At 41.6% G+C, this 24108-nt stretch overlaps 1 protein-coding gene across 12 annotated transcripts in view; it reads left to right on the top strand.

Annotated features, from left to right (window-relative positions):
* The window catches only part of TRIM9 (tripartite motif containing 9), a 263725-nt gene that overhangs the window by 122512 nt on the left and 117105 nt on the right, over positions 1-24108 (top strand). For 10 of the 12 annotated variants that reach the window (XM_054666555.2, XM_054666553.2, XM_054666551.2 and 7 more), the window contains 2 exons: positions 11640-11715; positions 20536-22650. In XM_054666555.2, the coding sequence (XP_054522530.1) occupies positions 21829-22650 (822 nt within the window). In that variant the 5' untranslated portion in view covers positions 11640-11715; positions 20536-21828. The remainder of the gene's footprint in view (positions 1-11639; positions 11716-20535; positions 22651-24108) is intronic. The other 2 variants (XM_054666550.1, XM_009427804.5) reach the window with 1 other exon arrangement.

Raw genomic sequence — 24108 nt, 5'->3', positions numbered from 1 at the left:
AAAGTAAATTGGTAGTTAATTTTGACTCTAGACAAGTGGCAAATTCAGCAGTATGCCCCATGGACAAACTCACTGGCGTAGGAAGAGAAAAAGTAATGGGAGAATCTGGCTCTTGATAGATGAGGGTAGAAGGAAGGCCCTGCTTTCTTCATTAGCTTTAGCTCCCAAAAGGTTATAGAAATAAGAACTCTTGGAAGGCAGGATGTGAGCAGTGCTCTGGTTTACTTTCTGATATATTCCTTTAGATGAAATACCTATGATGGAAATTGGGAGCTCACGAGGAAAAACCATCCCTGATGTTGATTGGCTTCCTGTGAATTCTTATTAAACATTCCAGATACCCACGAATGATTTCTGGATTCCAATCTATATTAATGGATGTCTATAATTTTTAATAATTTTTTAAATGATAGAGAATCTAGCAGATTATTAGTTTCTTTTTTTTTTGGTCCTATTTCACAAGTTACAATGGGATTTGTTCAGGACCTTTTCCAAGAGATGAGGAGCCTGCCAGCTTGGTTGGAGAGCAATGATGCTTTCAGAACAAAAATGAGAAGAAGCTAGAAAGATTAAATATAGAAACAAAATTAGAAAATGATGCTGTGTTTAATTTAATTGCAGAAGTTTGGTCCTACCCAAAACAGCAAATTAGGAGATGCTGTCCTTCTAGTTTCTGTCCTTGTTCCCACTTTTGGTGGCTTTTCTTCATTCCCTAAAGGACCCAGAGCCCCCAAGTTTCTCTATAAGTTTCACCATCCAAATCTTCCTGCAGGAAATTAGTTGGGGAAAAACTAATTTATACCAGAATGGAAATGTCTAGCTGACTTGATATTTCCTCTTAGTGGTAATACACAGACTTCATGGTTTAAGGACTTTTATGGGTTGAATTGTGTTCCCCCCAGATTCATATGTTGAAGCCCTAACCTTCTGTACTGCAGAATGTGACTGTATTTGGGAATAAAGTCTTTAAAGAGATAATTAAGTTTAAATGAATTCATTAGGGTGGGCCCTGATCCAAAATGAGTGGTGTCATCATAAGAAGAGTAGATCAGGACATACACAGGCACAGAAGAAAGCTCATGTGAAGACACAGGGAGAAGATGGCCATGTACAAGCCAAGGAGAGAGGCCTCAGAAAAAACCCAGCCTGCTGATACTTTGATCTTGAACTTCTAGTCTCTAGGACTGCAAGGAAATAAGTTTCTGTTGTTTAAGAACCCAGTTTTCGGTACTTTGTTATGGCAGCCTTAGCCAACTAAAACAAGTCGTTAAACTTAACATTAGAATCCCAACTCTTCCATTTAGTAACTGTGAGATCTCAGGCAGTTAACTATCTGAACTTCAGTTTCCTGAACTATAAATGGAAACAATAAAGTCTACCTCATGAGGAGGCTGTGAGGATTAAATGAGGCAATGCACGTTATTGGTTAGCACAGTGCCTGCATTGTACCTGGCACTTAGCTCTTCATAAAGTACCATCATTACTATTGCTATTACTATTATGTTAGCATTTTAACTGGATACAAATGGGTGAAATCAGTACTTCTGTACCATCACTTATCTTCACACGGTAGAAACTAAAAGATATTTGTTAACAAATTACTGTTACGAACAAATTCGCTGATGGCTTTTTACTCCTAAGGGGCGCTTAGTTCCTATACAGGTGCTATCAAAAGCTACAGGTATGGCCTTGGTATCCAGAATGTAGACAAGAATACTGAAAGAATAGAAGCAAAGCCCATCATACAATAAAAGAGGCAGAGAATAGTCTAATCTGTGAGAAAATGCCTGCACCAACAAAAGAATTTTAAACTTATTGAACTATGAATGATTATAATTTAAAAATAGCTTATTAAACCATTCACACTAATAAGGAAGTAGTTTGTTTCTAATTAATTTTCTAGGAAAGGCTGTTAAACATAGGTTCTCAGGTAAATGTCTTAACTTGGAGAAAAGGTGTCTAATAATTATGGCTTCAGGTCAGGTACATTAAATTTCAAATAAACACTTTGAATTTTGATATTTAAATTACTTTTACTAATAAATCATTTCTCTAGCAACCAAAACTTTCAACTTGGGAAGGGAATACATCACTAAAACTTACACTATTTCTCCTATCCCACTGTTTTACGAAAACATTATGAAATGGATTACTCAAAGCTAATAACCCACTAGGCATTATACACAATCATTATAAATATATTATAAATATGTCATGTTCCCTTATTTTGCACCCCACCCCACCCCCCGCCCCAGGAAGCAGGAACAGAACAGCTTTGGCCTCTGGGCTCTGGAATTTTAGAAGTGAGTACATTAACATCCACTGCATGTTTTAAGACTTTTCTCATGGTTTTATCAACAAATGGACATAAAGCTGAAGTTGAACCAGCCAGGCACACATCAAAATATAAAACTGGATACACCTTTCCTTCTGAGTCACATCATTGATGTGCACAGACAGCCTATACCTGGCCATTCCTTCCCAGTGGCAATGAGCTGTCTGTTCTTTGTCTCTCCCAACTCTGGCAAGAGATGTCTCCATTCATTAATCTTGAGTCCATAATGTTACCCATTCTGTAGCTGTATATTCTATTCTGCACATGTTGTCCCTCTTGCCAGGCCCTTTCCTCCACTCTCTGGTACTCAGAGCCCACCATGCCTCCTCTTCTCAAGATCTCCCCCTTGCCTATATCCTTTGTAATACAGCTGCTAGCATGGTGCCACAGATCAAAGAATCTTGAGCAAAGAGGCTTAGAGGAGGGGAAAACTGGCTCCTATTCTCCTATCAGGCCTCTAGGAGTTTCTGGAGCATAGCTATTAAGAATATATCATTAGGCCAAGCACAGTGGCTCATTCCTCTAATCCCAGCACTTTGGGAGGCTGAGGCAGGAGGATTGCTTGATTCCAGGAGTTAAAGACCAGCCTGGGCAACATAGCTAGACCCCATCTTTACAAAAATTAGTAAAATTAGTGGGTCTGGTGGCCCTTGCCTATAGTCATGCCGCATACCAGCCTGGGCTACAGAGAAAGACCATCTCTCTTAAAAAAAAGTTATCATTAGCCTGATAATTCAACATCTCCCCAAATCTAGAATTGACCCAATGATGAATTTAATGAATATGCATTAGAATCTTTGGAGATGTAGTCTAACAAAAGAAAATTAGACAAAGGTTTGATTTTTCTAGACTTATTTTGTAATTAATGACCTCTTCAAAAAGAATATAAACAAGAAAATTGCCTTTGAAGTGAAATTCTCTGTAGTAAATGGTTATTTACAGGAGACTTGCAGAAAACCATTTCTCAACATCTGCATCCGAACAGGAATGACCACCATGACATGTTCCCTTAGCTCCCGTTGGACATCACCCCATTGTCCAGCAGGAGAGAGTAAAGGCTGATGTGTGGTTTTTATAAATGATATAACTAAATCTTGTTTGCATATATATTTTTGCTCACAAAATCTCTGAACCCAACAAAGATGTATTTGTTTTCCGATTTGCATAACTAATGACAAATCAATTAGTTCATTCAGCTGAGCCTCTTGACATTTACATCTCATGGTAAATCATGGGAGTGGAAGACAGGACCACACTTGGTTCCTTTGTATTACATCCTTCAATCTCTAAGAAGCTTTCCTGACTGTTAAGATGACCTCACTCCCTAGGCTCCTTAGCTAATCACAGGTAAACTTGGTTTGCAAGTGTACACCCATAGTCTTTGATGCAGTGATTCCCAACATCACTGAATTGAGTATACTGACTGTCTCTCCTTTCGTCACATTGTAATTTATCAATCAATTTTATCAACAAATCAGTGTGTTTTTCTTTTTAAAATTATTTTAATCTTACTGATAAAAGAAGACAAAAGCTGATAATGTTTTAATCCTCCCAGTTTTTTTCCTAGTGGTTCACATAAGAATTTGGATTAATACTACTGGCTTGCTAGCTTCCATGAATGTTTTGTGATGTCACTTGCAGAACCTGATAAAATCTTCATATGCTCTCACTAACAGATCTATACATGGTATACACAAAAGAACATACTAGACCATATATTTATGATTAGCTTAATCACACAATTCCCCAAGAATAGTAAATAAAAGAATAAAAGCAGAGATTAAAAATGAAATTAAAAGCAGCAAATAGAAAAAGCAGCATTGTTCCCTATAAGCATTTAGTAGATACTTATTAACAGACGAAGAGACAAAGAAGATACCAAAATGTAACTCAGGTCTACACTGTCAGTGGCCGCAGTCACTGACAAATCACAGATACTCATAATGTGAGGCTTCATCAGTCCCTGCAGCAGGTGATGGGGAAACTTGCATGGGGGTAAGTGTCATTTAAAAGGGAAAGGATTTTGTCCTTAGCAGTGGTAATATCAATAAATCAGCTTTCTTTTGTTTAGTGAAAATCGCCTGACTAAAGAAATTCTCACCTATTGTTTGGTGGAAAACTGTACCTGTTCATTGTTAACTACAATCCACAAATTTCCAGTTGAGATGGTCAGTGTTCTGTTCCATAATGTATTGGGTCTTTGTCTGCCGTTATAAGTAGAAGAAAATTTTAAACTAAGTTTAGCCCCAGTCTGTACTGTCTTTGAAAAGTATTGTAAAACGGAATAAGCCAGACTTTAGGAAAGGTACTATCAACTATCTGGACTGTCTAAAAGCTCTGACTGATGTGGATTCACTCCTAAAAGGAATGGATGTTTCCCCGGTCAATCTCTGGGGAGAAGAAAGGACACACTCCTACCAATCATCTCTGAATGGGAATGGTGGTAGGTCTTGCAATGAGGCAGGACTTTTCTCTTTCTCTAGGGTCAGAGGTTATACTGGCTATCTAAGATATGACAGTGGTTGGCGATTTTATTTATTTATTTATTTATTCAAAGAGGAAATGCTTTTATTGGTCATTGCCAATTTTGTTTTTGTTTTTGTTCTTTAATTTTACTTTAAGTTCCGGGATACATGTGCAGAATGTGCAGGTTTCTTACATAGGTATATATGTGCCATGGTGTTCTGCACCTATCAACCCATCACCTAGATTTTAAGCCCCGCATGCATTAGGTATTTGTCCTAATGCTCTCCCTCTCCTTGCCCCCCATCCCCTGACAAGACTCGGTGTGTCATATTCCCCTCTCTGTGTCCATGTGTTCTCATTGTTCAACTCCCACTTATGAGTGAGAACATGTGTTTGGTTTTCTGTTCCTGTGTTAGTTTGCTGAGAATGATGGCTTCCAGCTTCATCCATGTCCCTGCAAAGGACATGACCTCATTCTTTTTTGTGGCTGCATAGTATTCCATGGTGTGTATGTGCCACACTTTCTTTATTCAGTCTATCATTCATGGGCATTTGGGTTGGTTCCAAGTCTTTGTCATTGTAAATAGTGCTGCAGTAAACATAAAACATATGTGTGCATGTGTCTTTATTGTAGAATGATTTATAATTTTTTGGGTATATAACCAGTAATGGGATTGCTGGGTCAAATGGTATTTCTGGTGGGGATTTTTTTTTTTTAGTTTGAGCCAACCTCTACTACTTAGAGGCCTATTTAGTTATGAGCCTAAGAGCAACCACTTTGCATGTCATAGCTAAGCTAGTCTCAAAAGCCAAGTGACCGGCATGAGGCAGTGCACTATCTTCTTTGTCACTTGCAAATCCTATTCTGAATCTAAAAACAGAATGAAATTTCTGAAATGAAATAAGAAATGAAATTTCTTATTCACCTTTGTATCCCTAGCATCTAGCATAGTTCTTGGCACACATTTTGTTGGATTGAATTTTCTTAATATTCAGGGTGTCAGTCTGTCACTTAGGCTGGCATGTAGTGACATGATCATAGCTTACTGCAACCTCAAACTCTTGGGCTCAAGCGATTGTCCAGTCTCAGCCTTCCAAGTAGGTGGAATTACAGGTGTATGCCACCATGCCCAGCTAATTTTTCTTTTCTTTTCTTTTCTTTTTTTTTTTTTAGAGAAAACCTCTCACTGTGTTGCTCATGCTGGTCTCAAATTCCTGGCCTCAAGTGATCCTCCCTTCTCAGCCTCTCAAAGCACTGGGATTATAGGCATGAGCAACCATTCTGGCCTGGACTGAATTTTTATAAAATTCTATGGAATTATCAGTATAGGAAATTTACCTACATTGAATAAAGGAAGCTAGCCTTTATGTGACTTAGATTTCTAACTTGAGCTATATCTATGGACAAGTCCTGTTCAACTATTCTGTTTTCACTTTGTAAACTGAATTTGTTGGTTAAGTCATTGAAAACAGGTGAACCCATTAGTGTTCCCAGAGAAACACCAAGGAGCGCATCACTGCATCATCCCACCATTCATTCCGTGCCCTGTCTCCATTTCACACAGGGCAGGCTTCAGCTGAGCTAGCAAAAAGCATCAAAGCTGGCCGGGCACGGTGGCTCACACCTGTAATCCCAGCACTTTGGGGGCCAAGTCAGGCAGATCATGAGGTCAGGAGTTTGAGACCAGCCTGACCAACATGGTGAAACCCCATCTCTACTAAAAATACAAAAATTAGCCAGGCGTGGTGGTGCAAGCCTGTAATCCCAGCTGCTTGGGAGGCTGAGGCAGGAGAATCGCTTGATCTAGGGAGGCAGAGGTTGCAGTGAGCCAAGATCACACCACTGCACTCCAGCCTGGGTGACAGAGCAAGACTCTGTCTCAAAAAAAAAAAAAATAGAAAGCATCAAGCCAATACTGGTTTGTTTTCCCAAGCCATGTTTTAAAAACATCATGTTCTTAGCTCTACAGATACTAAATCAGATACTAAATGTTATGGTTTGGATATTTGTCTCCTCCAAATCTCATGTTGAAATGTGATACCCAATGCTGGAGGTGGAGCCTGGTGGAAGGCGTTTGGGTCATGGGAGTGGATTCCTCACGAATGGCTTGGTGCCCTCCCCATGGTAATGAGTTCTCACTCTATTAGTTCATGTGAGAGCTGGTTGTTAAAGGAGCCTGGCTCCTCCTCCCCTGTCTCTTGCTCCTCCTCATGCCTCTTTTGCTCCCACTGTCACCATGTGATGTGTCTGCTCCCCCTTTGCCTTCTGCCATGACTGGAAGCTTCCTGAGGCCCTCACCAGGAGCAGATGCTGGTGCCACGCTTCCTGTACAGCCTGCAGAAGAATAAGCCAAAGTAAACCTCTTTTCTTTATAAATAACCCAGTCTCAGATATTCCTTCATAGCAATGCAAACAGACTAACACAATAGTTGTAAAAACAAAAAAGGAATTAATTGTTGAAATATATAGTTAAGTGTAATCTTTATCTGAGGATGGAAACAAAGTCATGTCTTTAGAAACTTGGTATGTGAAATGAACTGTGTTGGATGCTTTCCCCAATAATTTTCTTGTTTAATTCCTCAGTACAAATCTTCGAATTGGGGATGTTTCCCACCTTATTAATAATAAAATGAAGGTTCATAAAGCACCATTAATTCACTCAACAAATATTTATGAAGTACTTGTTAAGTTCCTGGCACTGTTCTAGTTACTGGCAATATAGCAGCAAACGAAACAAAATCCTCATGAAATTTATACCTATGTTCATGTGGCTAGTCAGTGGATTTACATCCAGATCTACCAGATATCAGTATTGATGTTTTTTCACTACACATGGCAACTGGAATGGAGGATCTCAAACAAAGACTGCAATATTTGAGTAATCTGAATAGATGCTATCTGGCCCCGCCTCAGCTGCCCTCTTCACCAAAAGAGAATAGTACCAAAAAAGTGAAAATACTTTAGTTCTTGATTCTAAATTGTTTGTCTTTTTAAACAATGAATGTATATTGTTTTAGTAATGAAAAAGCATACTGTTGAAGATCATTTTTTCCTGTTTATTTTTGTTCCTGTTTTCATGGGGTTTTTTTTTTTTTGTGGTTGGTTTTTGTTTGAGACAGGATCTTGCTCTGTCACCCAGGCTGGAGTGCAGTGGTGCGATCACAGTTCACTGTAGCCCCAACCTCCTGAGCTCAGGTGATCGTCTTGGCTCAGCCTCCCGAGTAGCTAGGACCACAAGCATGTGCCACCTATACCTGGACAATTTTATTGTTATTATTCTTTATAGAGATGGAGTCTCCCTGTGTTTTCCAGGCTGATCTTGAACTCCTGGCCTCAGGTGATCCTCCTGCCTTGGCCTCCCAAAGTGCTGAAAGTACAGGTGTGAGCCACTGCATCCAGCCCCTTTTCCCTCTTTAGATCCTGGAGAATATCAGATTTTCACTAGTTAGCAAGGAGTTACTCCAAGTCTGTCAGAGGATGCTAAAATTCACGGACATGTTTCTGCCCTGAAGTCCAGCTGCTTCTACCATCCCTATGATCTCATGCCATATATGACCAAAATAATAACTCAGGGCTGATGCCCCTTTACTACATTACATGGTCAAAAGCCCCAAGCTGTAGTTTCTCTGCTTACTGTATGCCCTACTAGACATTTTTCCCTTCCCCAGCTCCTTCTTTTGAATCCTACCCGTGAAGACTTCTGAACCTCCTCCACATGTGCTGCTTTCCCTCTTCTGACCCCCTGCCACACTCTGGACCCCTTTCCTGGCACTCGTGGTCTTATACTCTGATCATAAATGGCTTGTCTTATACTCTCTAATAAAGCAATTCTGACAGGGCAGGGATGGCTTCATTATATATCTCATAATTAAAAAGTGAGCAGTAAGTATTTTTAAGTTGAATTGTATTATTTTAAAAAATTAAGGCCATATTATCTTTACTTGGGTGTTTTGAACTGCTCTTTTAGAGAACCAGCTATTTTCAAAACCACAAAGAAACTTGCATAAAAGCCTCATGTTGCGGTTAATTTGAATCTGTAAGAATATAAAAGAGGATGTTAGTTTGACCCATAAATAATTATTTATTACCTATACTGTGCAAGGAGTTATTCAAGGAGAATTGAGAGTCACAGTGAAGAACCAAATGTACAGCCAAATTTGTGAGGTGGTATAAAATAATTCAGCAGTGAATTAATTAAGACATGATTGTCAGCAACTCAAAGAGATTTAAATTGTGGATTTGGGGCAAGAAAAATGATCATTCTCATTCAGGTTCTCATCAGAAGTAAAATTATAAGGTTAGTAAAATTTAAAAAGCTAGGAGTTCCAAAACCAGCAATGAAACGAAACTATCCAAAAATCTACATAAAGGCATTCTAGTATAATGTTCATTAGTGGCATCATGGAAGAGAAATATGGAACAGTAAATATTAGCCATCTCATACAATTTGGCATTTCATTTTACTATATAACTACCCTATAAATATTACTGAAGCTGAGAAAATGTTACATAGTAGAATGCCACTTCTAAAAAATATGACAACAAAAATTATCTTACAAATTTGATTTGCCTACTCCACTGTTGTCTGCATGACCCTGAACACACTATGTAACTTGTCAGAGCCTCCATTTCTTTAATGTCACTTACTGCCAGGATAGTGAGGACCAAATAAGATCCAATATATAAGTGTTAGTGAAAAATTAGGTACCATACCAAAAGTATTTTAATTTTTTTATCTGCTTGCATTATCAAGCTAATATTTTATTACATTAAACTTGGGTTTTATTTTTAATCATAAATAGATATTCACTGCTTGACAAATTGAATACAAATTTATAGCAAAGAACAGAAAGTAATAATAAAATGGCTAGTAATACTATAGCCATATGTTAGCAATTTTCCTCTCCTGAATGAGCTTGAGCTCTATTTTATCCTATTTAGATGTCACTTAGCAAGTAAATCTGACCATTCATCTGTGCAAGAATGTACCCAAGATGTTTCAATTACTACGTGGACCCCAGAGCCCATCCTCATTCTCATCAGGCCAGAGGAAAAATAATCGGAACATTTTTTCCTTGGAGACTACAGAGCAGATTCTCTTTCTCCTCTGGTTCCTTCTCCTCCTCCTCCCTCTTCATTCCTTCATTTTCCTTCTTCTCCTCCTCCTCTTCCTCCTTATTCCCAGAAATACAACGTGCGTACTAAAGTCAGAGATTGACAAAGCTTCAAGGGACCTGAGGAACCATTTAGGTACTCTTAAGACTTGGAAACTTTAGACCCAAAAGGTACAGGACTTGCACAAGATTATACAGCTCATATGATTATGAGAAATCTTGTTTTAGAAGCACAATTGGTGCTTTCCCTGTTTAAGGAATGGTCAAGTTGAAAGAATCAGTCCATTGAAGATCTTTAGGCTCATGCCTGTAATCCTAGGATTTTGGAAGGCCAAGGCAAGAAGATGACTTGAGCCTAGGAATTTCAGACCAGCCTGGGCAACATAAGGATACCTTGTCTCTACAAAAAATACAAAGAATTAGCTAGGCCTGGTGTCAAATGCCTGTAGTCTTAGCTATGTGGGAGGCTGAAGTGGGATCCCTTGAGCCTAGGAGGTTGAGGCTGCAGTGAGCTGGTATTGTGCCACTGCACTCCAGCCTGGGTGACAGAGCAAGACCTCCAGCTCAAAAAAATAATAATAAATAAATAAATAAATAAATCTTTATATTCAAGTCTGAGATATTTATAAATTCTCTTACCTTATTCTTTCTCTCATTAACTTTTTTTTACCATTAAAAAATAATAATTTTAGGCCGGGCACGGTGGCTCACATCGGTAATCCCAGCACTTTGGGAGGCCGAGGTGGGCGGATCACGAGGTCAGGAGATTGAGACCATCCTGGCTAACACGGTGAAACCTTATCTCTACTAAAAATACAAAAAATTAGCCGGGCGTGATGGCAGGCGCCTGTAGTCCCACCTACTTGGAAGGCTGAGGCACGAGAATCGCCTGAACCTGGGAGGCGGAGGTTGCAGTAAGCCGACATCGTGCCACTGCACTCCAGCCTGGCGACAGAGTGAGACTCCGTTTAAAAAAAAAAAAAATTATTCTTGCCTTTCTGCTAGCTCAGTGTAGTGGAAAGAGAACCCGACTACATGTCAAAAGTCCTGGCTTGGACCTGGCTCTGCTTGTTACTATGTAACCTTACAGAAGTCATGAGAGTTTTGCACCTGTAAAACTAAGATGCCTGCGTTGATTACCTCCCACATTGTAACAGGTTAGATAATGAATAGGAATATTTTCTATATATTATACAGTCCTGAATGAACACAGGCACTCTTGTTATATATCCTGTGATGTCCAGAAATCTTTTTAAAGTTTAAAATGGAAAATTATATTATACATGCTAGAAATACAATAAACTGAATTGTATTTAAAAATGGAAGGGTGGGCTGGGTGCAGTGGCTCAAGCCTATAATCCCAGCACTTTGGGAGGCCGAGGCAGGCGGATCACAAGGTCAGCTGTTCGAGACCAGCCTGGCCAATATGGTGAAACCCTGTCTCGACTAAAAATACAAAAATTAGCCGGGTGTGGTGGTGGGCACCTGTAGTCCCAGCTGCTCAGGAGGCTGAGGCAGAAGAATAGCTTGAATCCGGGAGGCGGAGGTTGCAGTGAGCCCAGATCGCACCACTGCACTCCAGCCTGGGTGACAGAGCGAGACTCTGTCTCGGAAAAAAAAAAAAGAAGGGTGATATCAGCAAGATGGTGGAGTAGGAGGCTCCAGTTGTAACTCCCTTGTTAAGAGACTTAACAAGAATGTCCAGTCCAAAATGTCTTTACAGGAACTCCAGGAACTGGTTAAGAAGTCAGAGTACCCCAGGTGAGCACAAAGCTGAGAACAGCTGCATTGAAATGAAGGTAAGCCATTGCCTTCTACCTTCAATTACCCCTCACCCAATTTGACATAGCCCAGCACAGCTGGGAGAAAGTGTCCAATTTGTGGTTTCTCCTCAGGAGAGAAAGAGAAGATGGGAGTGGAACATGCATGCAATGTTCCAGCTTTTCAGAAGCTGGTCAAGGGACTGGTTTCTTTCTTGCCTAACTTAGTCCTGATGAAACCTGCATACTCTGGATACCTAGAAGCTCAGAGAATAAAATAGAACTCAGAGAATAAAAGTGGCTTCCTTTGCTGCAGCATGAGAGAATCTGCAGCACCACAGTCAGAAGCCAGCACAGCTCAGTGCTATCAGGAGATGATGCTCAGTTCTTGGTTTGAAAGAGAAGGGTGCAACATGCATCTAATTTTCCAGCTTGCAGAGGGTGTGGGGGCTGCCTGAGGGACTGGTTTCTGTCTCACCTGGCTCAGAGTGGTGAAAGAAATAGCATACTTTGGATGCCTGGGAGCTACAGAGAGCAAAGGAGAGCTTAGCAACTTGTTGTACCTTCAGTACAACAGACAGGCACCAGAGATAGCAAGAGACTACAAGCTCCTGAAAAAGAAATTCACAAACCTCTCTAACTGGGAAATTACATGCACAAGGCTAGAGAAGACACATCTCCAGAAAAAGACTGAGAGGCCCTCAGAATTCTGATCCAGGCTGATTGGTGATGATCTCCCCTTCTCTTGAAGGTACTCAAAAAAGGTAAAGAGAAGTAGCTGGCTTTTTAAATTCCCAAGTCTCAAAAAAAAAAAATCACAAGCAGCCAGGCATAGTGGCTCACGCCTGTAATCCCAGCACTTTGGGAGGCTGAGGTGGGCAGAGCACTTGAGGTCAGAAGTTTGAGACCAGCCTGGCCCATATGATGAAACCCTATCTCTACTAAAAAAATACAAAAATTAGCCAGGTGTGGTGGCAGGTGCCTTTAATCCCAGCTACTTAGGAGGCTGAGGCGGGATAATTGCTTGAACCTGGGAGGCGGAGGGTGCAGTGAGCCGAGATCACGCCACAGCACTCCAGCCTGGGTGATAGAGCAAGACTCTGTCTCAAAAAATGAAAAAAATAAAAAAAAATCACAAGCATATGAAGAAACAGAGAAATATGGCCCAAATAAAGGAACTAAATTAATCTCCAGAAACTGACCATAGGGAAGTAGAGAGCTATAAATTATGTGACAAAGAATTCAAAATAGCTGTATTAAATAAGGTAGCTTAAACAGAACACAATTGAATGAAATCAGTTAAACAATGTATAAACAAAATGAAAATATCAACAAAGAGGTATAAACTTTCAGAGAGAGAATGAATGAAACTGAAATTTTGCAGCAGAAGAGTACAATAACTAAGTTGAAAAAAATCACTACACTGGTCCAACAGCAGGCTTGTTCAAGCAGAAGAAATTATCAGTGTAAAGACAGGTTATTTGAAATTACTGAATTAGAAGAGTAAAAAGAAAAAAGAATGTATAAGATGTTTTATGTGAGCCTCTAGTAACCACAAAGAAAATACATATAGAAGATACACAAAAGAAAAAGAGAAAGAAATTAAAATATATCACTACAAAACAATCAATGAAACAAAAAAGAAAACTGCAAGAAAGGAAAAGGAGAAAATAATTACAACTCAAAAAAGTATTAACAAAATGGCAATAGTATGTTCTCCCCTATCAATAATTACTTGAAATGTAAATGTATTAAATTCCTCAATCAAAAGACATAGAGTGGCTAAATGAATATAAATCAAAACTCAACTATACGTTGCCTACACGAGACCCATTTTAGACTTAAGGACACACATAGGCTAATAGTGAATGGAAGGAAAAGTCTATTCAATGAAAGTCATAAACCAAAAAAAGCAGGCTGGCTATCCTTATATGACACAAAATAGACTTTAAGTCAAAAATTCACAATATACAAAGAAATATTTATTCACAAATATTATTCACAAACTCACAATAAACAAAAATATTTTTATAAGGATAAAAAGGTCAGTTCTCACAGCATTAGAGCACCAAAATACACAATGCAAACACTGGGAGTTCCGAAGGGACAAATAGCAATACAATAGTAGTAGGGGACTTCAATAACTCCACTATCAGTGATGAATAGAACACCAGAAAGAATATCAGTTAGAAAATAGTGGATTTAACATTATAGACCAAATAGACCTAATGGATATACAGAACTAAGCACACTACAGCAGCAGCATACTCTAGGTATTTTTCTTTAAAATAGACGTGTGTGTGTGTGTGTGTGTGTGTGTGTGTGTGAGAGAGAGAGAGAGAGAGAGGAACATACAGTCACTCATAAACTTAGTTTACATAAGTAAAATATCCCATATGCTGGGGAAGTAAAATAAAATTGGTACCTTTTTAACGGCTTATACTCTACCCCTTCCATCTCCACCTATAATTCACCCCCTGATTTTTCCAGGTAACCATGGTTTACAACCTGGTGAGCATGCTTTAATAAGTTTCTACATCTTCATATAATCATATGTAAACATATGTACATAGAGGTGTTTTAAGGAGGGGCACTGTCAGCCTGACAAAAGTGAAATTATCTTATGTACCCTCCTATGTATCTTATTTTTCCCAATAACAATATTTGATGGAAATCCCTCTAAATCAAATGCTAATGAATTAATTATTTTTAATGGATTTATCATAGTCCATGGCATGGATGCAATATAATCTATTCAACGATGACACTATCACTGGAAGTTGATTTTTTTTCTAGTTTGGGGACAATATAAACATCTTTCTACAAGTATTCTTACATATTGATGTTTTTTATAATGTAGTTTTCTAGCAATGGAATTGGTGAGTTGAAAAGTGGGTATATTTTTTACTTTAATAGCTGTTTCCATACAGCTTTAGAATCTTTACATACAATTAATTGATTATAGATGTGTGAGTCTATCTCTGGATTCTATTCTTTTTCATTGATCTATATGTCAATCCTTAAGTCACTAACACAATACCTTAATTACTACAGCTTCATAATAAGTTTTAAAATCAGTTAGTATGACTCTTTCAAGTATTATCTTTTTTTCAAAACAGTTTTAGCTGTTCTAGCTTCTTTGCATATTCATGTACATTTTAGAATCAATTTATCAATTTCTACCAAAAAACAAACCTTCTGAAATTTTTACTGGAAGCATATTGAATCTATATAGATCAATCTGGAGGAAATTACCATTTTAGCCATATTCAGTCTAAGTATATATTTCAATTTATTGAATATAGCATATTTTTCTGCTTATTGAAGGAGAGGTGGGGGGCCTGTGTGGGTGAGAGACAAGGAGGAGGGCTGACCCCCCTGCCTCCATCCCACTTGAAGAGGAAGGCGTGAGCTGCAGCCCCTCTCACATTCCACTTTCACCTCCATCTATTTTGCTTCCAACATGGAGCTGCCTTGGACTGGCAGGTGGCCCCTGGCCATCCTTGAGGCCCAAGCTGTCAGGAATGGGGAGGGCAGCTTGTTTGCTACAGCTGTCTCCGGGGCACGTGTGGGACTCCCCAGTCTAGGAATGCTTCATGCCCCTACCTCAGGGTCCCCTTGGGAGAAGATTCACACTGCTGGGATGGGGACCCGACAGGGGCTCAGATGTATATCTTTCCATTTTTTGAATATAGTATATCTTTTCACTTATTGAGGTCATCTTTAATTTATCTCTGGAATGTTTTATAGTTTTCAGTGCCTCGATCTTGCACATATTTTGTGGAGTTAATTTTCTTAATGTAAATGGTAGTTTTAATATCAACTGCTCATTGCGCATGGTTAGTACATAGAGATACAGTTGATTTTTGTACATTCAGTGCGTTCTCTTCATTCTGGCTGAAGGGAATATGAATGATTCCTGGTTCTGTGTGTGGTCTTAGAATTGTTGGTATTACAATTCCAATAAATACTCTTTCCTCAGAAGTTGTTACTGTCCAGTCTGGTGGAGGTTCACCCTATACATGCACATATTGTGTTTAGTCAAAAGTCCAAGCAAATCCCCACACAGATACCTGAAACTCTGTTTATCTCTTCACTCTCTGCAAATTCTAGCTCTCTTGGCCTTCCCAAAATTCTCTGTCTCTTCAACTAGGGGAGACTGGTGAGCTTCGTTTGGGTTCCTCTTCTGTGTTCCAAAGCCTGGAAATTGTCATCTGGTAGAAATCCTGGCTGATGGTAGGGCTCATCTCTTTGTTGGCTTCTCCCAGGAATTAAAGCCCTACACTTCCTGCCAGTGTCTGACAATGGTTGTTTCTTATAGTTATTCCTGCTTTTTAGTCATTGATGGAAGGAAGATTACTCCCATGTGGCCAAAAGAGGGAATTCTTCCCCTTTAATTTGTCATGTAATAAATTCTGTTGATAGTTTTCCTGATACTCAACTATATTTGCAGTCGTAGGAAAAACCCTACTTGGTCATAGTTTGTTAATCTTGTTATACAAATCTGAAATCTATTTGCTGACATCCTATTTAGCACTTTTACATCTAACACTTAGTTTTTGGGCCACAGTTTTTTATTTATTGTGTTCTCTATTAACTATATAATCATGTTTTGTTATTAAAGTTATGATGGCTTCATAGACTGGGAAATGGTCCATATTTTTCTTTAGTTTTGATTATTTCAATACCATTAAAGTTGCTTGTTTTAAAAAATTTAACTAGAACTCATCAGTGCAACCATCCTCTCCTTATTAATGACAAATCTGAAATTATCTTTCAAATCCCTTTTATGGAGGTTGGTCTACTCAATCTTTCTACTTTGAGGGATTGATTCAATTAATATATTTTTGGCAGAAAGTATCCCTTTCCTTTATGTTTTAAAAATTGTCGTCATAGAGTTTCACAGAATACTTTCCCAATGTATGTTAATTTGCAAGTTCTATTTTACTTTCCACGGAATAAATAGTTATATTCCTTTCCCAGGCCTAATAATACATGTAATGTTTTAATATTATGTAAGAAAAAAGGATACCAAGTAATCCCTCCAACAGAAACATTTTATTTCCCACCTTTCCTTTCTCACTTCTTCTTTCTCCCCAGTGTCAAGTCCTTAGGATGCTTTCAGGTCCCCACTCGCTCCTAACCCATTCTGGGGACTCTGTTAAGATTTATTTGTTATTTAAAAGTCTTCTTAAGTATTTTTCTCAGATGGAATGTGTGAATGCTCTATTCTTTAAATTCTTGCAAATATTCTTCTTTGACCAGACAAGCAAATGATCTTTTGGCAGGCTATAAAATATTTAAGCTGTGCTATGGTTTGACTGCGTCCCCGAAAGTTCTTGTGTTAGAAACTTGATCCCCAGTGAGAAGGTGTCAGGAGTTGGGACACTTTAAGAAGTGTTTAGGTCACAGGGGCACCACCCTCATGGATGGATTAATGCCATTACCATGGGAATAGGTTTCTTATCACGGGAGTGGGTTTCTTATAAAAGGAGAAGTTCAGCTCCCTCTTGCCCTCTATCTTGCCCTCTCTCTGCCCTTCCACCATGGGATGATGCAACAAGAAGGCCCTCACCAGATGCCAGTGTCTTGATTTGGGCCTTCCCAGCCTCCAGAACCATGAGCCAATATATTTCTGTTTCTTATAAATTATCCAGTCTGTGGTATTCTGTTATAGCAGCAAAAACGGACTATGACAGGGTGACTTCTTTCAGTTTTAGTAGGCTGTAGAATTTGTTTCACATTATTTTCACCTGCAAGGTTGTAGAAAGAAGTCCAATGCCAATCTGATTCTTTTTTCTTTACAATTAAGTTGTTCTTTCTTTCTGGGAGCTTGTAAAATGATCTTTTTTTTTTTCTTCTGAGTTAAGAATTGTGTCTGTATATAACTGGGTCTTTTTTCATTAATGTCATCTATAATTCTAAAATCCTTTCAATCTGTAATTTTATATATTTTTTGGTTCAGAGAAATGTTTTCCAACTATGGTTTTCCCTCCACCTGTGTTATTTCCTCATTCTGAGATTCCTATTATTCACAAGTTAGGTCTTCTGGATTTATCCTCCAGCTCTCTTACCTCCATATAGGATTCATTAAATCTTCATTTTCTCCGATTCTCCAGTCTACCCTTCCCAAAGCATCAGTAATATATTACTTACAATAAGAAATACTACAGAATTTGAATATGGCCATCTTCCAGTAGTACTAAATGGGAAAAAGCTCACAATTCACTATAATAATCAAATAATTTAAATTACCAAAGAATATCAACAATAAATGTTATTAAAGAACAGTACAAAATTATAAGTATAAAATTGAATATTAGTGGACTAAATGGGGTAAATTATTCCATAAAAGAAGTTTCTTCAGAATTTCTATTGAGAATAGAAACATCACATTTATCACTTTTCAAGTGATGTACTTTTACAAACCACATGCAGCAAGACCCTTATTCAAATACCTTAATAAAATATTTTTATATACATGTCAGATAATCTTAAAATGTTAGAGCCTAAGATCAGCTCCTTTCACTGATTCCCCCCGCCCCGCAACAACTAAGGATAGACTGCTCTAGGAGAGAATGTGGAAAGAAAAACCTTTCTTCTCTGTGTTCATTCTTTAGACTCACAGAGACTTTTTTGTTAATAATCAAGCATTGTAGTCAAAAGCAAATAGGAAAGCAATTCAATTTTTCATTGAAAAACATTTATCAAAAAAAGAAAAACATTTATCTTTTTTTAAAAATGCAAAAGCTGTTATTGCATTTTAAATGTAATTGCTCTCATTGCTAAAGAACATAATTTGGGTGAATAGTAAGTTTCAGAGGATAATTAGGCACTTTACACAAAAGAGAACATCTGCAATCATCCCAGGAATGATGAAATTACAGGGCTATCAATCCTTGTGCTTCAGGGCATGGACTGATCACCAGCTGGAAGACAGAAGATATTCCCTCAATAGTATAATATTTCTATAATATTATCAATTACATTTCAATTTTTATTCCCTTTTAAACATAAGTCATCGGGGGGCTATAAAGCACATTATGGCCAAACAGTGCAACATGAGGGGAAAATCTTCAAAGGCCTTCAAGAATATTTTAAAGAAACGGATTCAAGAAAAATAGTAAACTTTTGGCTGGGAGCGGTGGCTCATGCGTGTAATCCCAGCACTTCGGGAGGCTGAGGCAGGTGGATCACTTGAGGTCAGGAGTTTGAGACCAGTCTGGCCAACATAGTGAAACCCTGTCTCTACTAAAAAAAAAAATGTAAAAATTAGCCAGGCATGGTTGTGCACACCTGTAGTCCCAGCTACTCAGGAGGCTGAGGCACGAGAAACACTTAAACCTGGGAGGTGGAGGTTGCAGTGGGCCAAGATTGTGCCACTGCACTCCAGCCTGGGGAACACAGCAAGACTCCAGTCTCAAAAAAACAAAAAGGAAAAAAAAAAGTAAACTTTCAGGGAAGGTGAGCAGAATATCATAGAAGTTAACAAAGAACATTTTGGGTACTTATCACATTCAGAGCTTGAAGAGAGTAGAACTCAGCACTTGTTGAATGAATGAATGAATAAATGAACAAAGGAACAAACTTATATGTGTCCGGGTTCCAATCCCAGCCTCACCATATTTGACCTTGAGTACTTAAGTGTCTTTGCTTATCTTCAGTTTATTTATCTGTAAAATGGGAATAATTGTGCCTACCTCTTCCTGTAATTACAGGGATTTAACTAAGTAATGTATACAAATAAATAAGTCCCCTGTTTGGAACAGGGTGAACTCTCAACAAATGAGTCATTTTAAGAGCTCTCCTAGGATTGACTGATTTAGCTAATTCGTAAACAAACAGATCTAACAATGAAATCATCTCAAGCGACTTCATAGTAGACCAAATCTTTCTATATTGACTATATTATAAACCTGTGTTGTTCTTTTTGCGAACCCAACACTGCATTACACCATGAGACATCCTCTAAAATTCTTCTTTACTTTGAACTAAGCATAAACTTTCTGCTAATAAGATCTCTTAGATGATATACTATCATAAGCAGAGTTCAAACTCATACAAAGTGTAACAGCTGCTCACCTTGCTGGTCCAAGATATTGTGACTTGTGGTCAAATGCATACAAAAGCCATAAAAGGACACTCCTTTCTAATATTTTCTCAATAATTAACTTTCATTACAATTCAATTAATACTATATTGAATATAATTATTAGTAATTTCTCTTGGGACCTATAAATTAAGTGTATCCTGCAAGTGCAGCTAATGTCCCAACCATACCTGAAGAAATTTTATCTATGTCTGTAAACAGAGTGCATATACCTTTGGATGCTCTGGTCTCAACTAGTTGAAAGCCAGCTTAAAAATAAATCACGTCACATTTATGATTAACATGGCTTTAAATAACAATGGGGACTTTATTCCCCCACACAATGATCAACTACTGTTCTCATTGCAACTAAAGATGTTGAAAAGATAACCTAGTTTATTGGACAATTTCTACAAGGGCAGTGTTATAAAATGTCCATTTTTTTTCTGGACAATAAAGTACTTTTAAATTATCAACATAGCTGCATATAATCAAGTTATCTCCTGTCTGGAAGGTGGAAAATTGGAATATTTCTAGAACTTGCAAAGAGTTTTTGTCCTTTACTTCATGAATCACTCAGCAAAAGCCGGCTATGTACTATTTCAAATGTTACTACCTCAGAATGTCACTTGACTCAAAGATTTTCCTTTCCTTTTCTTCTTCCTCCCTCCCTTTCTTCCCTTCCTTCCGCCTTTCCTTTTTCCCCCCCTCTTCCTTCCTCCCTCTCTCCCTCTTTCCCTTCTTCCCTCCCTCCCTCCCTCCTTGTACAGGGACTAACACTAGAATCACCGCCTCACCATGCCCCTCGTTGGAAGAAACAGAAAGGCACACGATGCTGTAAGCTATGGCAGATGCCCAGGGCACGTGGGGTTGAATAATGCTGTTTGGAGTCAAACACTGAGACTCCGCAGTCACACAGTGATTCATTTACAGAGCTTTACTAAACTACGGGCACTCAGAAATAGACAAACTGTTCTTGCCTCAACCGAACCAAAGGCCCAGCGGGCCTCGAAAAAGCTCAGCCAGGTGCTTTGGGAGGCCGCGAGGAGGAAGAAGGATCCGTGGAAGGAAGCACGTTCACACCACGGCACTGAGGCCTCTGGGCCGAGCTATAATTTAAAGCATGAAACGAAGGGGTCATAGATTCTGACTAATGCTGACCATTTCCATCGGTTACCCAGTTGAATCTCATGTCGACACTAGGAAATCGACTTTATACATGCTCTTTAGGAAACGAGGGACGCAGGATGAAAGAAGCCAAGAGTGTCGCCAGGGCTTGCGCCAGCGCCGTCAGACTCCCGGGATGGGGGAGCTCCAGGGCCCGGCGTCAGCGGATTCACGGAGAAGGAGAAAAGCCCCACTGCCGTGCAGAAGCCTAGGCCCGGGTGAGACGCCTGCGAAGGCTGCCAGCAGCGGAAGAGAAGGGGCGTCCTCCGTGCTGCGCAGCACTCGCCCGCGGTAGGTGGGCGCGGAGCTCAGAGCTGGAAGCCAAACGCAAACGCTGGCGAGAAGCCCCAGCCCCCTCCGCCAGCCCACTCGCTGCGGGGAGGGGTTTCTCACGCCCCCAGCTCCTGGGAGACTGCACCGGAGGTCGGAAGTAAGCGGGACGAGGATGAATCATCCCGCCTAACTCCTCCTTCCCGGTCCCCTAGCCTCCGCACGCCGGCCCCCTTCAGAGATCATGCAGCCGCGAGCGAAGACTGCCCTATCCTCAGACTCTACCGAACCCCCTGTGGCCTGCGGAGACGAGGAGACGGATGGGTCTGGTGGCCAATGAGAGCTTCGATCTCTTGCCCCCCGCCCAATGGGCCGCTGCTCATGGGCCGGGGCGGGACTAGGAGGGCAGGTAGGGGCGGTCCGGGCTGGCGCGCGGCGCGGTGGCTACGCGGCTGCGGCTCACAGAGCTAGCGCCTCTCCGGGTGTCCGTGCCAGTGCTGCGCGGGAAGGCACCACCACCACAGCCGCCGCCGCTGGCCAGGGTGCTGGCAAGACGGGCCCGTCGGCCACCTCGCCAGCTCAGGCACCCGCTGCAGCCGTCGCTGTCTCCTCCCAGACCGGTCCCCATGGAGGAGATGGAAGAGGAGTTGAAATGCCCGGTGTGCGGCTCCTTCTATCGGGAGCCCATCATCCTGCCCTGCTCTCACAATTTGTGTCAGGCGTGCGCCCGCAACATCCTGGTGCAGACCCCAGAGTCTGAATCCCCCCAGAGCCATCGGGCCGCGGGCTCCGGGGTCTCCGACTATGACTATCTGGACCTGGACAAGATGAGCCTATACAGCGAGGCGGACAGCGGCTATGGCTCCTACGGGGGGTTCGCCAGCGCCCCCACTACCCCGTGCCAGAAGTCCCCCAACGGCGTCCGCGTGTTTCCCCCGGCTATGCCGCCACCGGCCACCCACTTGTCACCGGCCCTGGCCCCGGTGCCCCGCAACTCCTGTATCACCTGCCCCCAGTGTCACCGCAGCCTCATCCTGGATGACCGGGGGCTCCGCGGTTTCCCCAAGAATCGCGTACTGGAAGGGGTAATTGACCGCTACCAGCAGAGCAAAGCCGCGGCCCTCAAGTGCCAGCTCTGCGAGAAGGCGCCCAAGGAAGCCACCGTCATGTGCGAACAGTGCGATGTCTTCTACTGCGATCCGTGCCGCCTGCGCTGCCACCCGCCCCGGGGGCCCCTAGCCAAGCACCGACTGGTGCCCCCGGCCCAGGGTCGTGTGAGCCGGAGGCTGAGCCCACGCAAGGTCTCCACCTGCACAGACCACGAGCTGGAGAACCACAGCATGTACTGCGTGCAATGCAAGATGCCCGTGTGCTACCAGTGCTTGGAGGAGGGCAAACACTCCAGCCACGAAGTCAAGGCTCTGGGGGCCATGTGGAAACTACATAAGGTGAGTCCTAAGAAAACCCACTCCTAACTCCCTGCGTCTCCGATCATCCGGTTTTGCAGCAGACGGTCTCCGTCTCTTGCGCACAGCGCATCCCAGCGGGGGCGCAATGCAGGTGCCTTCGATGTTTACCTCCCTGGTCTGGTGCATTGCAGGAGGCATGGGGGAATCTTAACCGGCGCACGGGGGAGTTGAATGCCCCCACAGAGTTGTTGCGGGGATGCCTTAGAGCGGGTCTCTCGGGGCGCGCTGCCTGCGAGCGGGACTCAGGGCGCCCCCTCTCCGCGGCGGGTCTGCAGCCAGTGGCCGCGGCCAGTGTGTGGGAAAGCACTGCGTAGCTGGGTAGAGCCGCGCCAGTGCCCAGGGCCGCTAGGCACGCTCGAGGGCAGGGCGGGCTGCGAACCCCCGGGGAGGGACTGGGATGGGGGCGGTGGGGTCGCGCGGACGGCGGGAGTCTGTCGCTGCTGGATAGGCGGACCTGGTGAGGCACGGCGGAGGGTCGGGGAGACACCGCAGGCGGAATACTGATGAGCCCGGCTCTGGGCCAGACCTGGCTCTCGAGCTGGAGAGAACGCGGGGTCCTGGTGCCACGTGCTCAAAAGACAGAGCGGAGAGGGCAGCCAGCGGTCGCCATGGCAACGCGACGTGCAGGCTTGGGCCTGAACCCTTCCGGAGTTGGGACCTGAGACTAGAGTGTCAGGACCGGAGTTTGCGCAGTCGCGGCCTGGAAGCCAGACAGGTGCATCTCCTAGGGAAACCTTCTCCTCCCAACTATACACACACCCACTTCTCCAGAATTCAAGCCCTTTCCTTTTTCAGTAGTTATATGTGCAAACTTTGGGACACCTGTTACCAGATTTATCTTTCCAGTCTCTTTTGATGATATTTCCACCATGGCTAGACACGAAGAGGCTTTAGCAACATATTCTGTCGTGCCACTCCTCTGCTCAAAACCCTCCAATTTTTCCCACGCTTCTCAGCCTGTCCTACATGACCTCTTCCATTTTGGCCCCTTCGACCTCACTGCCTCCCACTTACTCCCTCTGCTCCAGCCACACTGCTTCTTACTGTTCCTCAAACGACGCCAGGCACCTCCCCACTCCAGGGCCTTTGCATTTGGTGTTCATTCAGCCTGAAGCTCTCTTCCCCAGTTACCTGAGATCCGAATGGGTCACTTACCTGCATCCTTCAGCTCTTTGCTCAGGTATCATCTTTGCAGCGCCACCCACCCAGACACCCGCTAGTTCCCTCTCAGCTTTATTTTCCTCAGTAGTATTTATCCCTGTGTGGCATGCTGTATATTTTAATTATGTTATTTTTTGTATTTATCTATTGCTCCCTGTACACACACAGACATAAACGAAATAAGCCTCATGAGGAAGAAGATCCTTATAATATGCCCACACTGCTTAGAAGGAAGGGAGCAACTCTTGAGGAGATGTGCATGAATTTGCTTTTCAT

Source organism: Pan troglodytes, chromosome 15 (genome assembly GCF_028858775.2).
Source record: "Pan troglodytes isolate AG18354 chromosome 15, NHGRI_mPanTro3-v2.0_pri, whole genome shotgun sequence".
Classification (NCBI taxonomy): Eukaryota; Metazoa; Chordata; class Mammalia; order Primates; family Hominidae; genus Pan; species Pan troglodytes.
The sequence above is the reverse complement of the archived record's forward strand: the minus strand, read 5'-3'. Positions and strand labels throughout refer to the sequence as shown.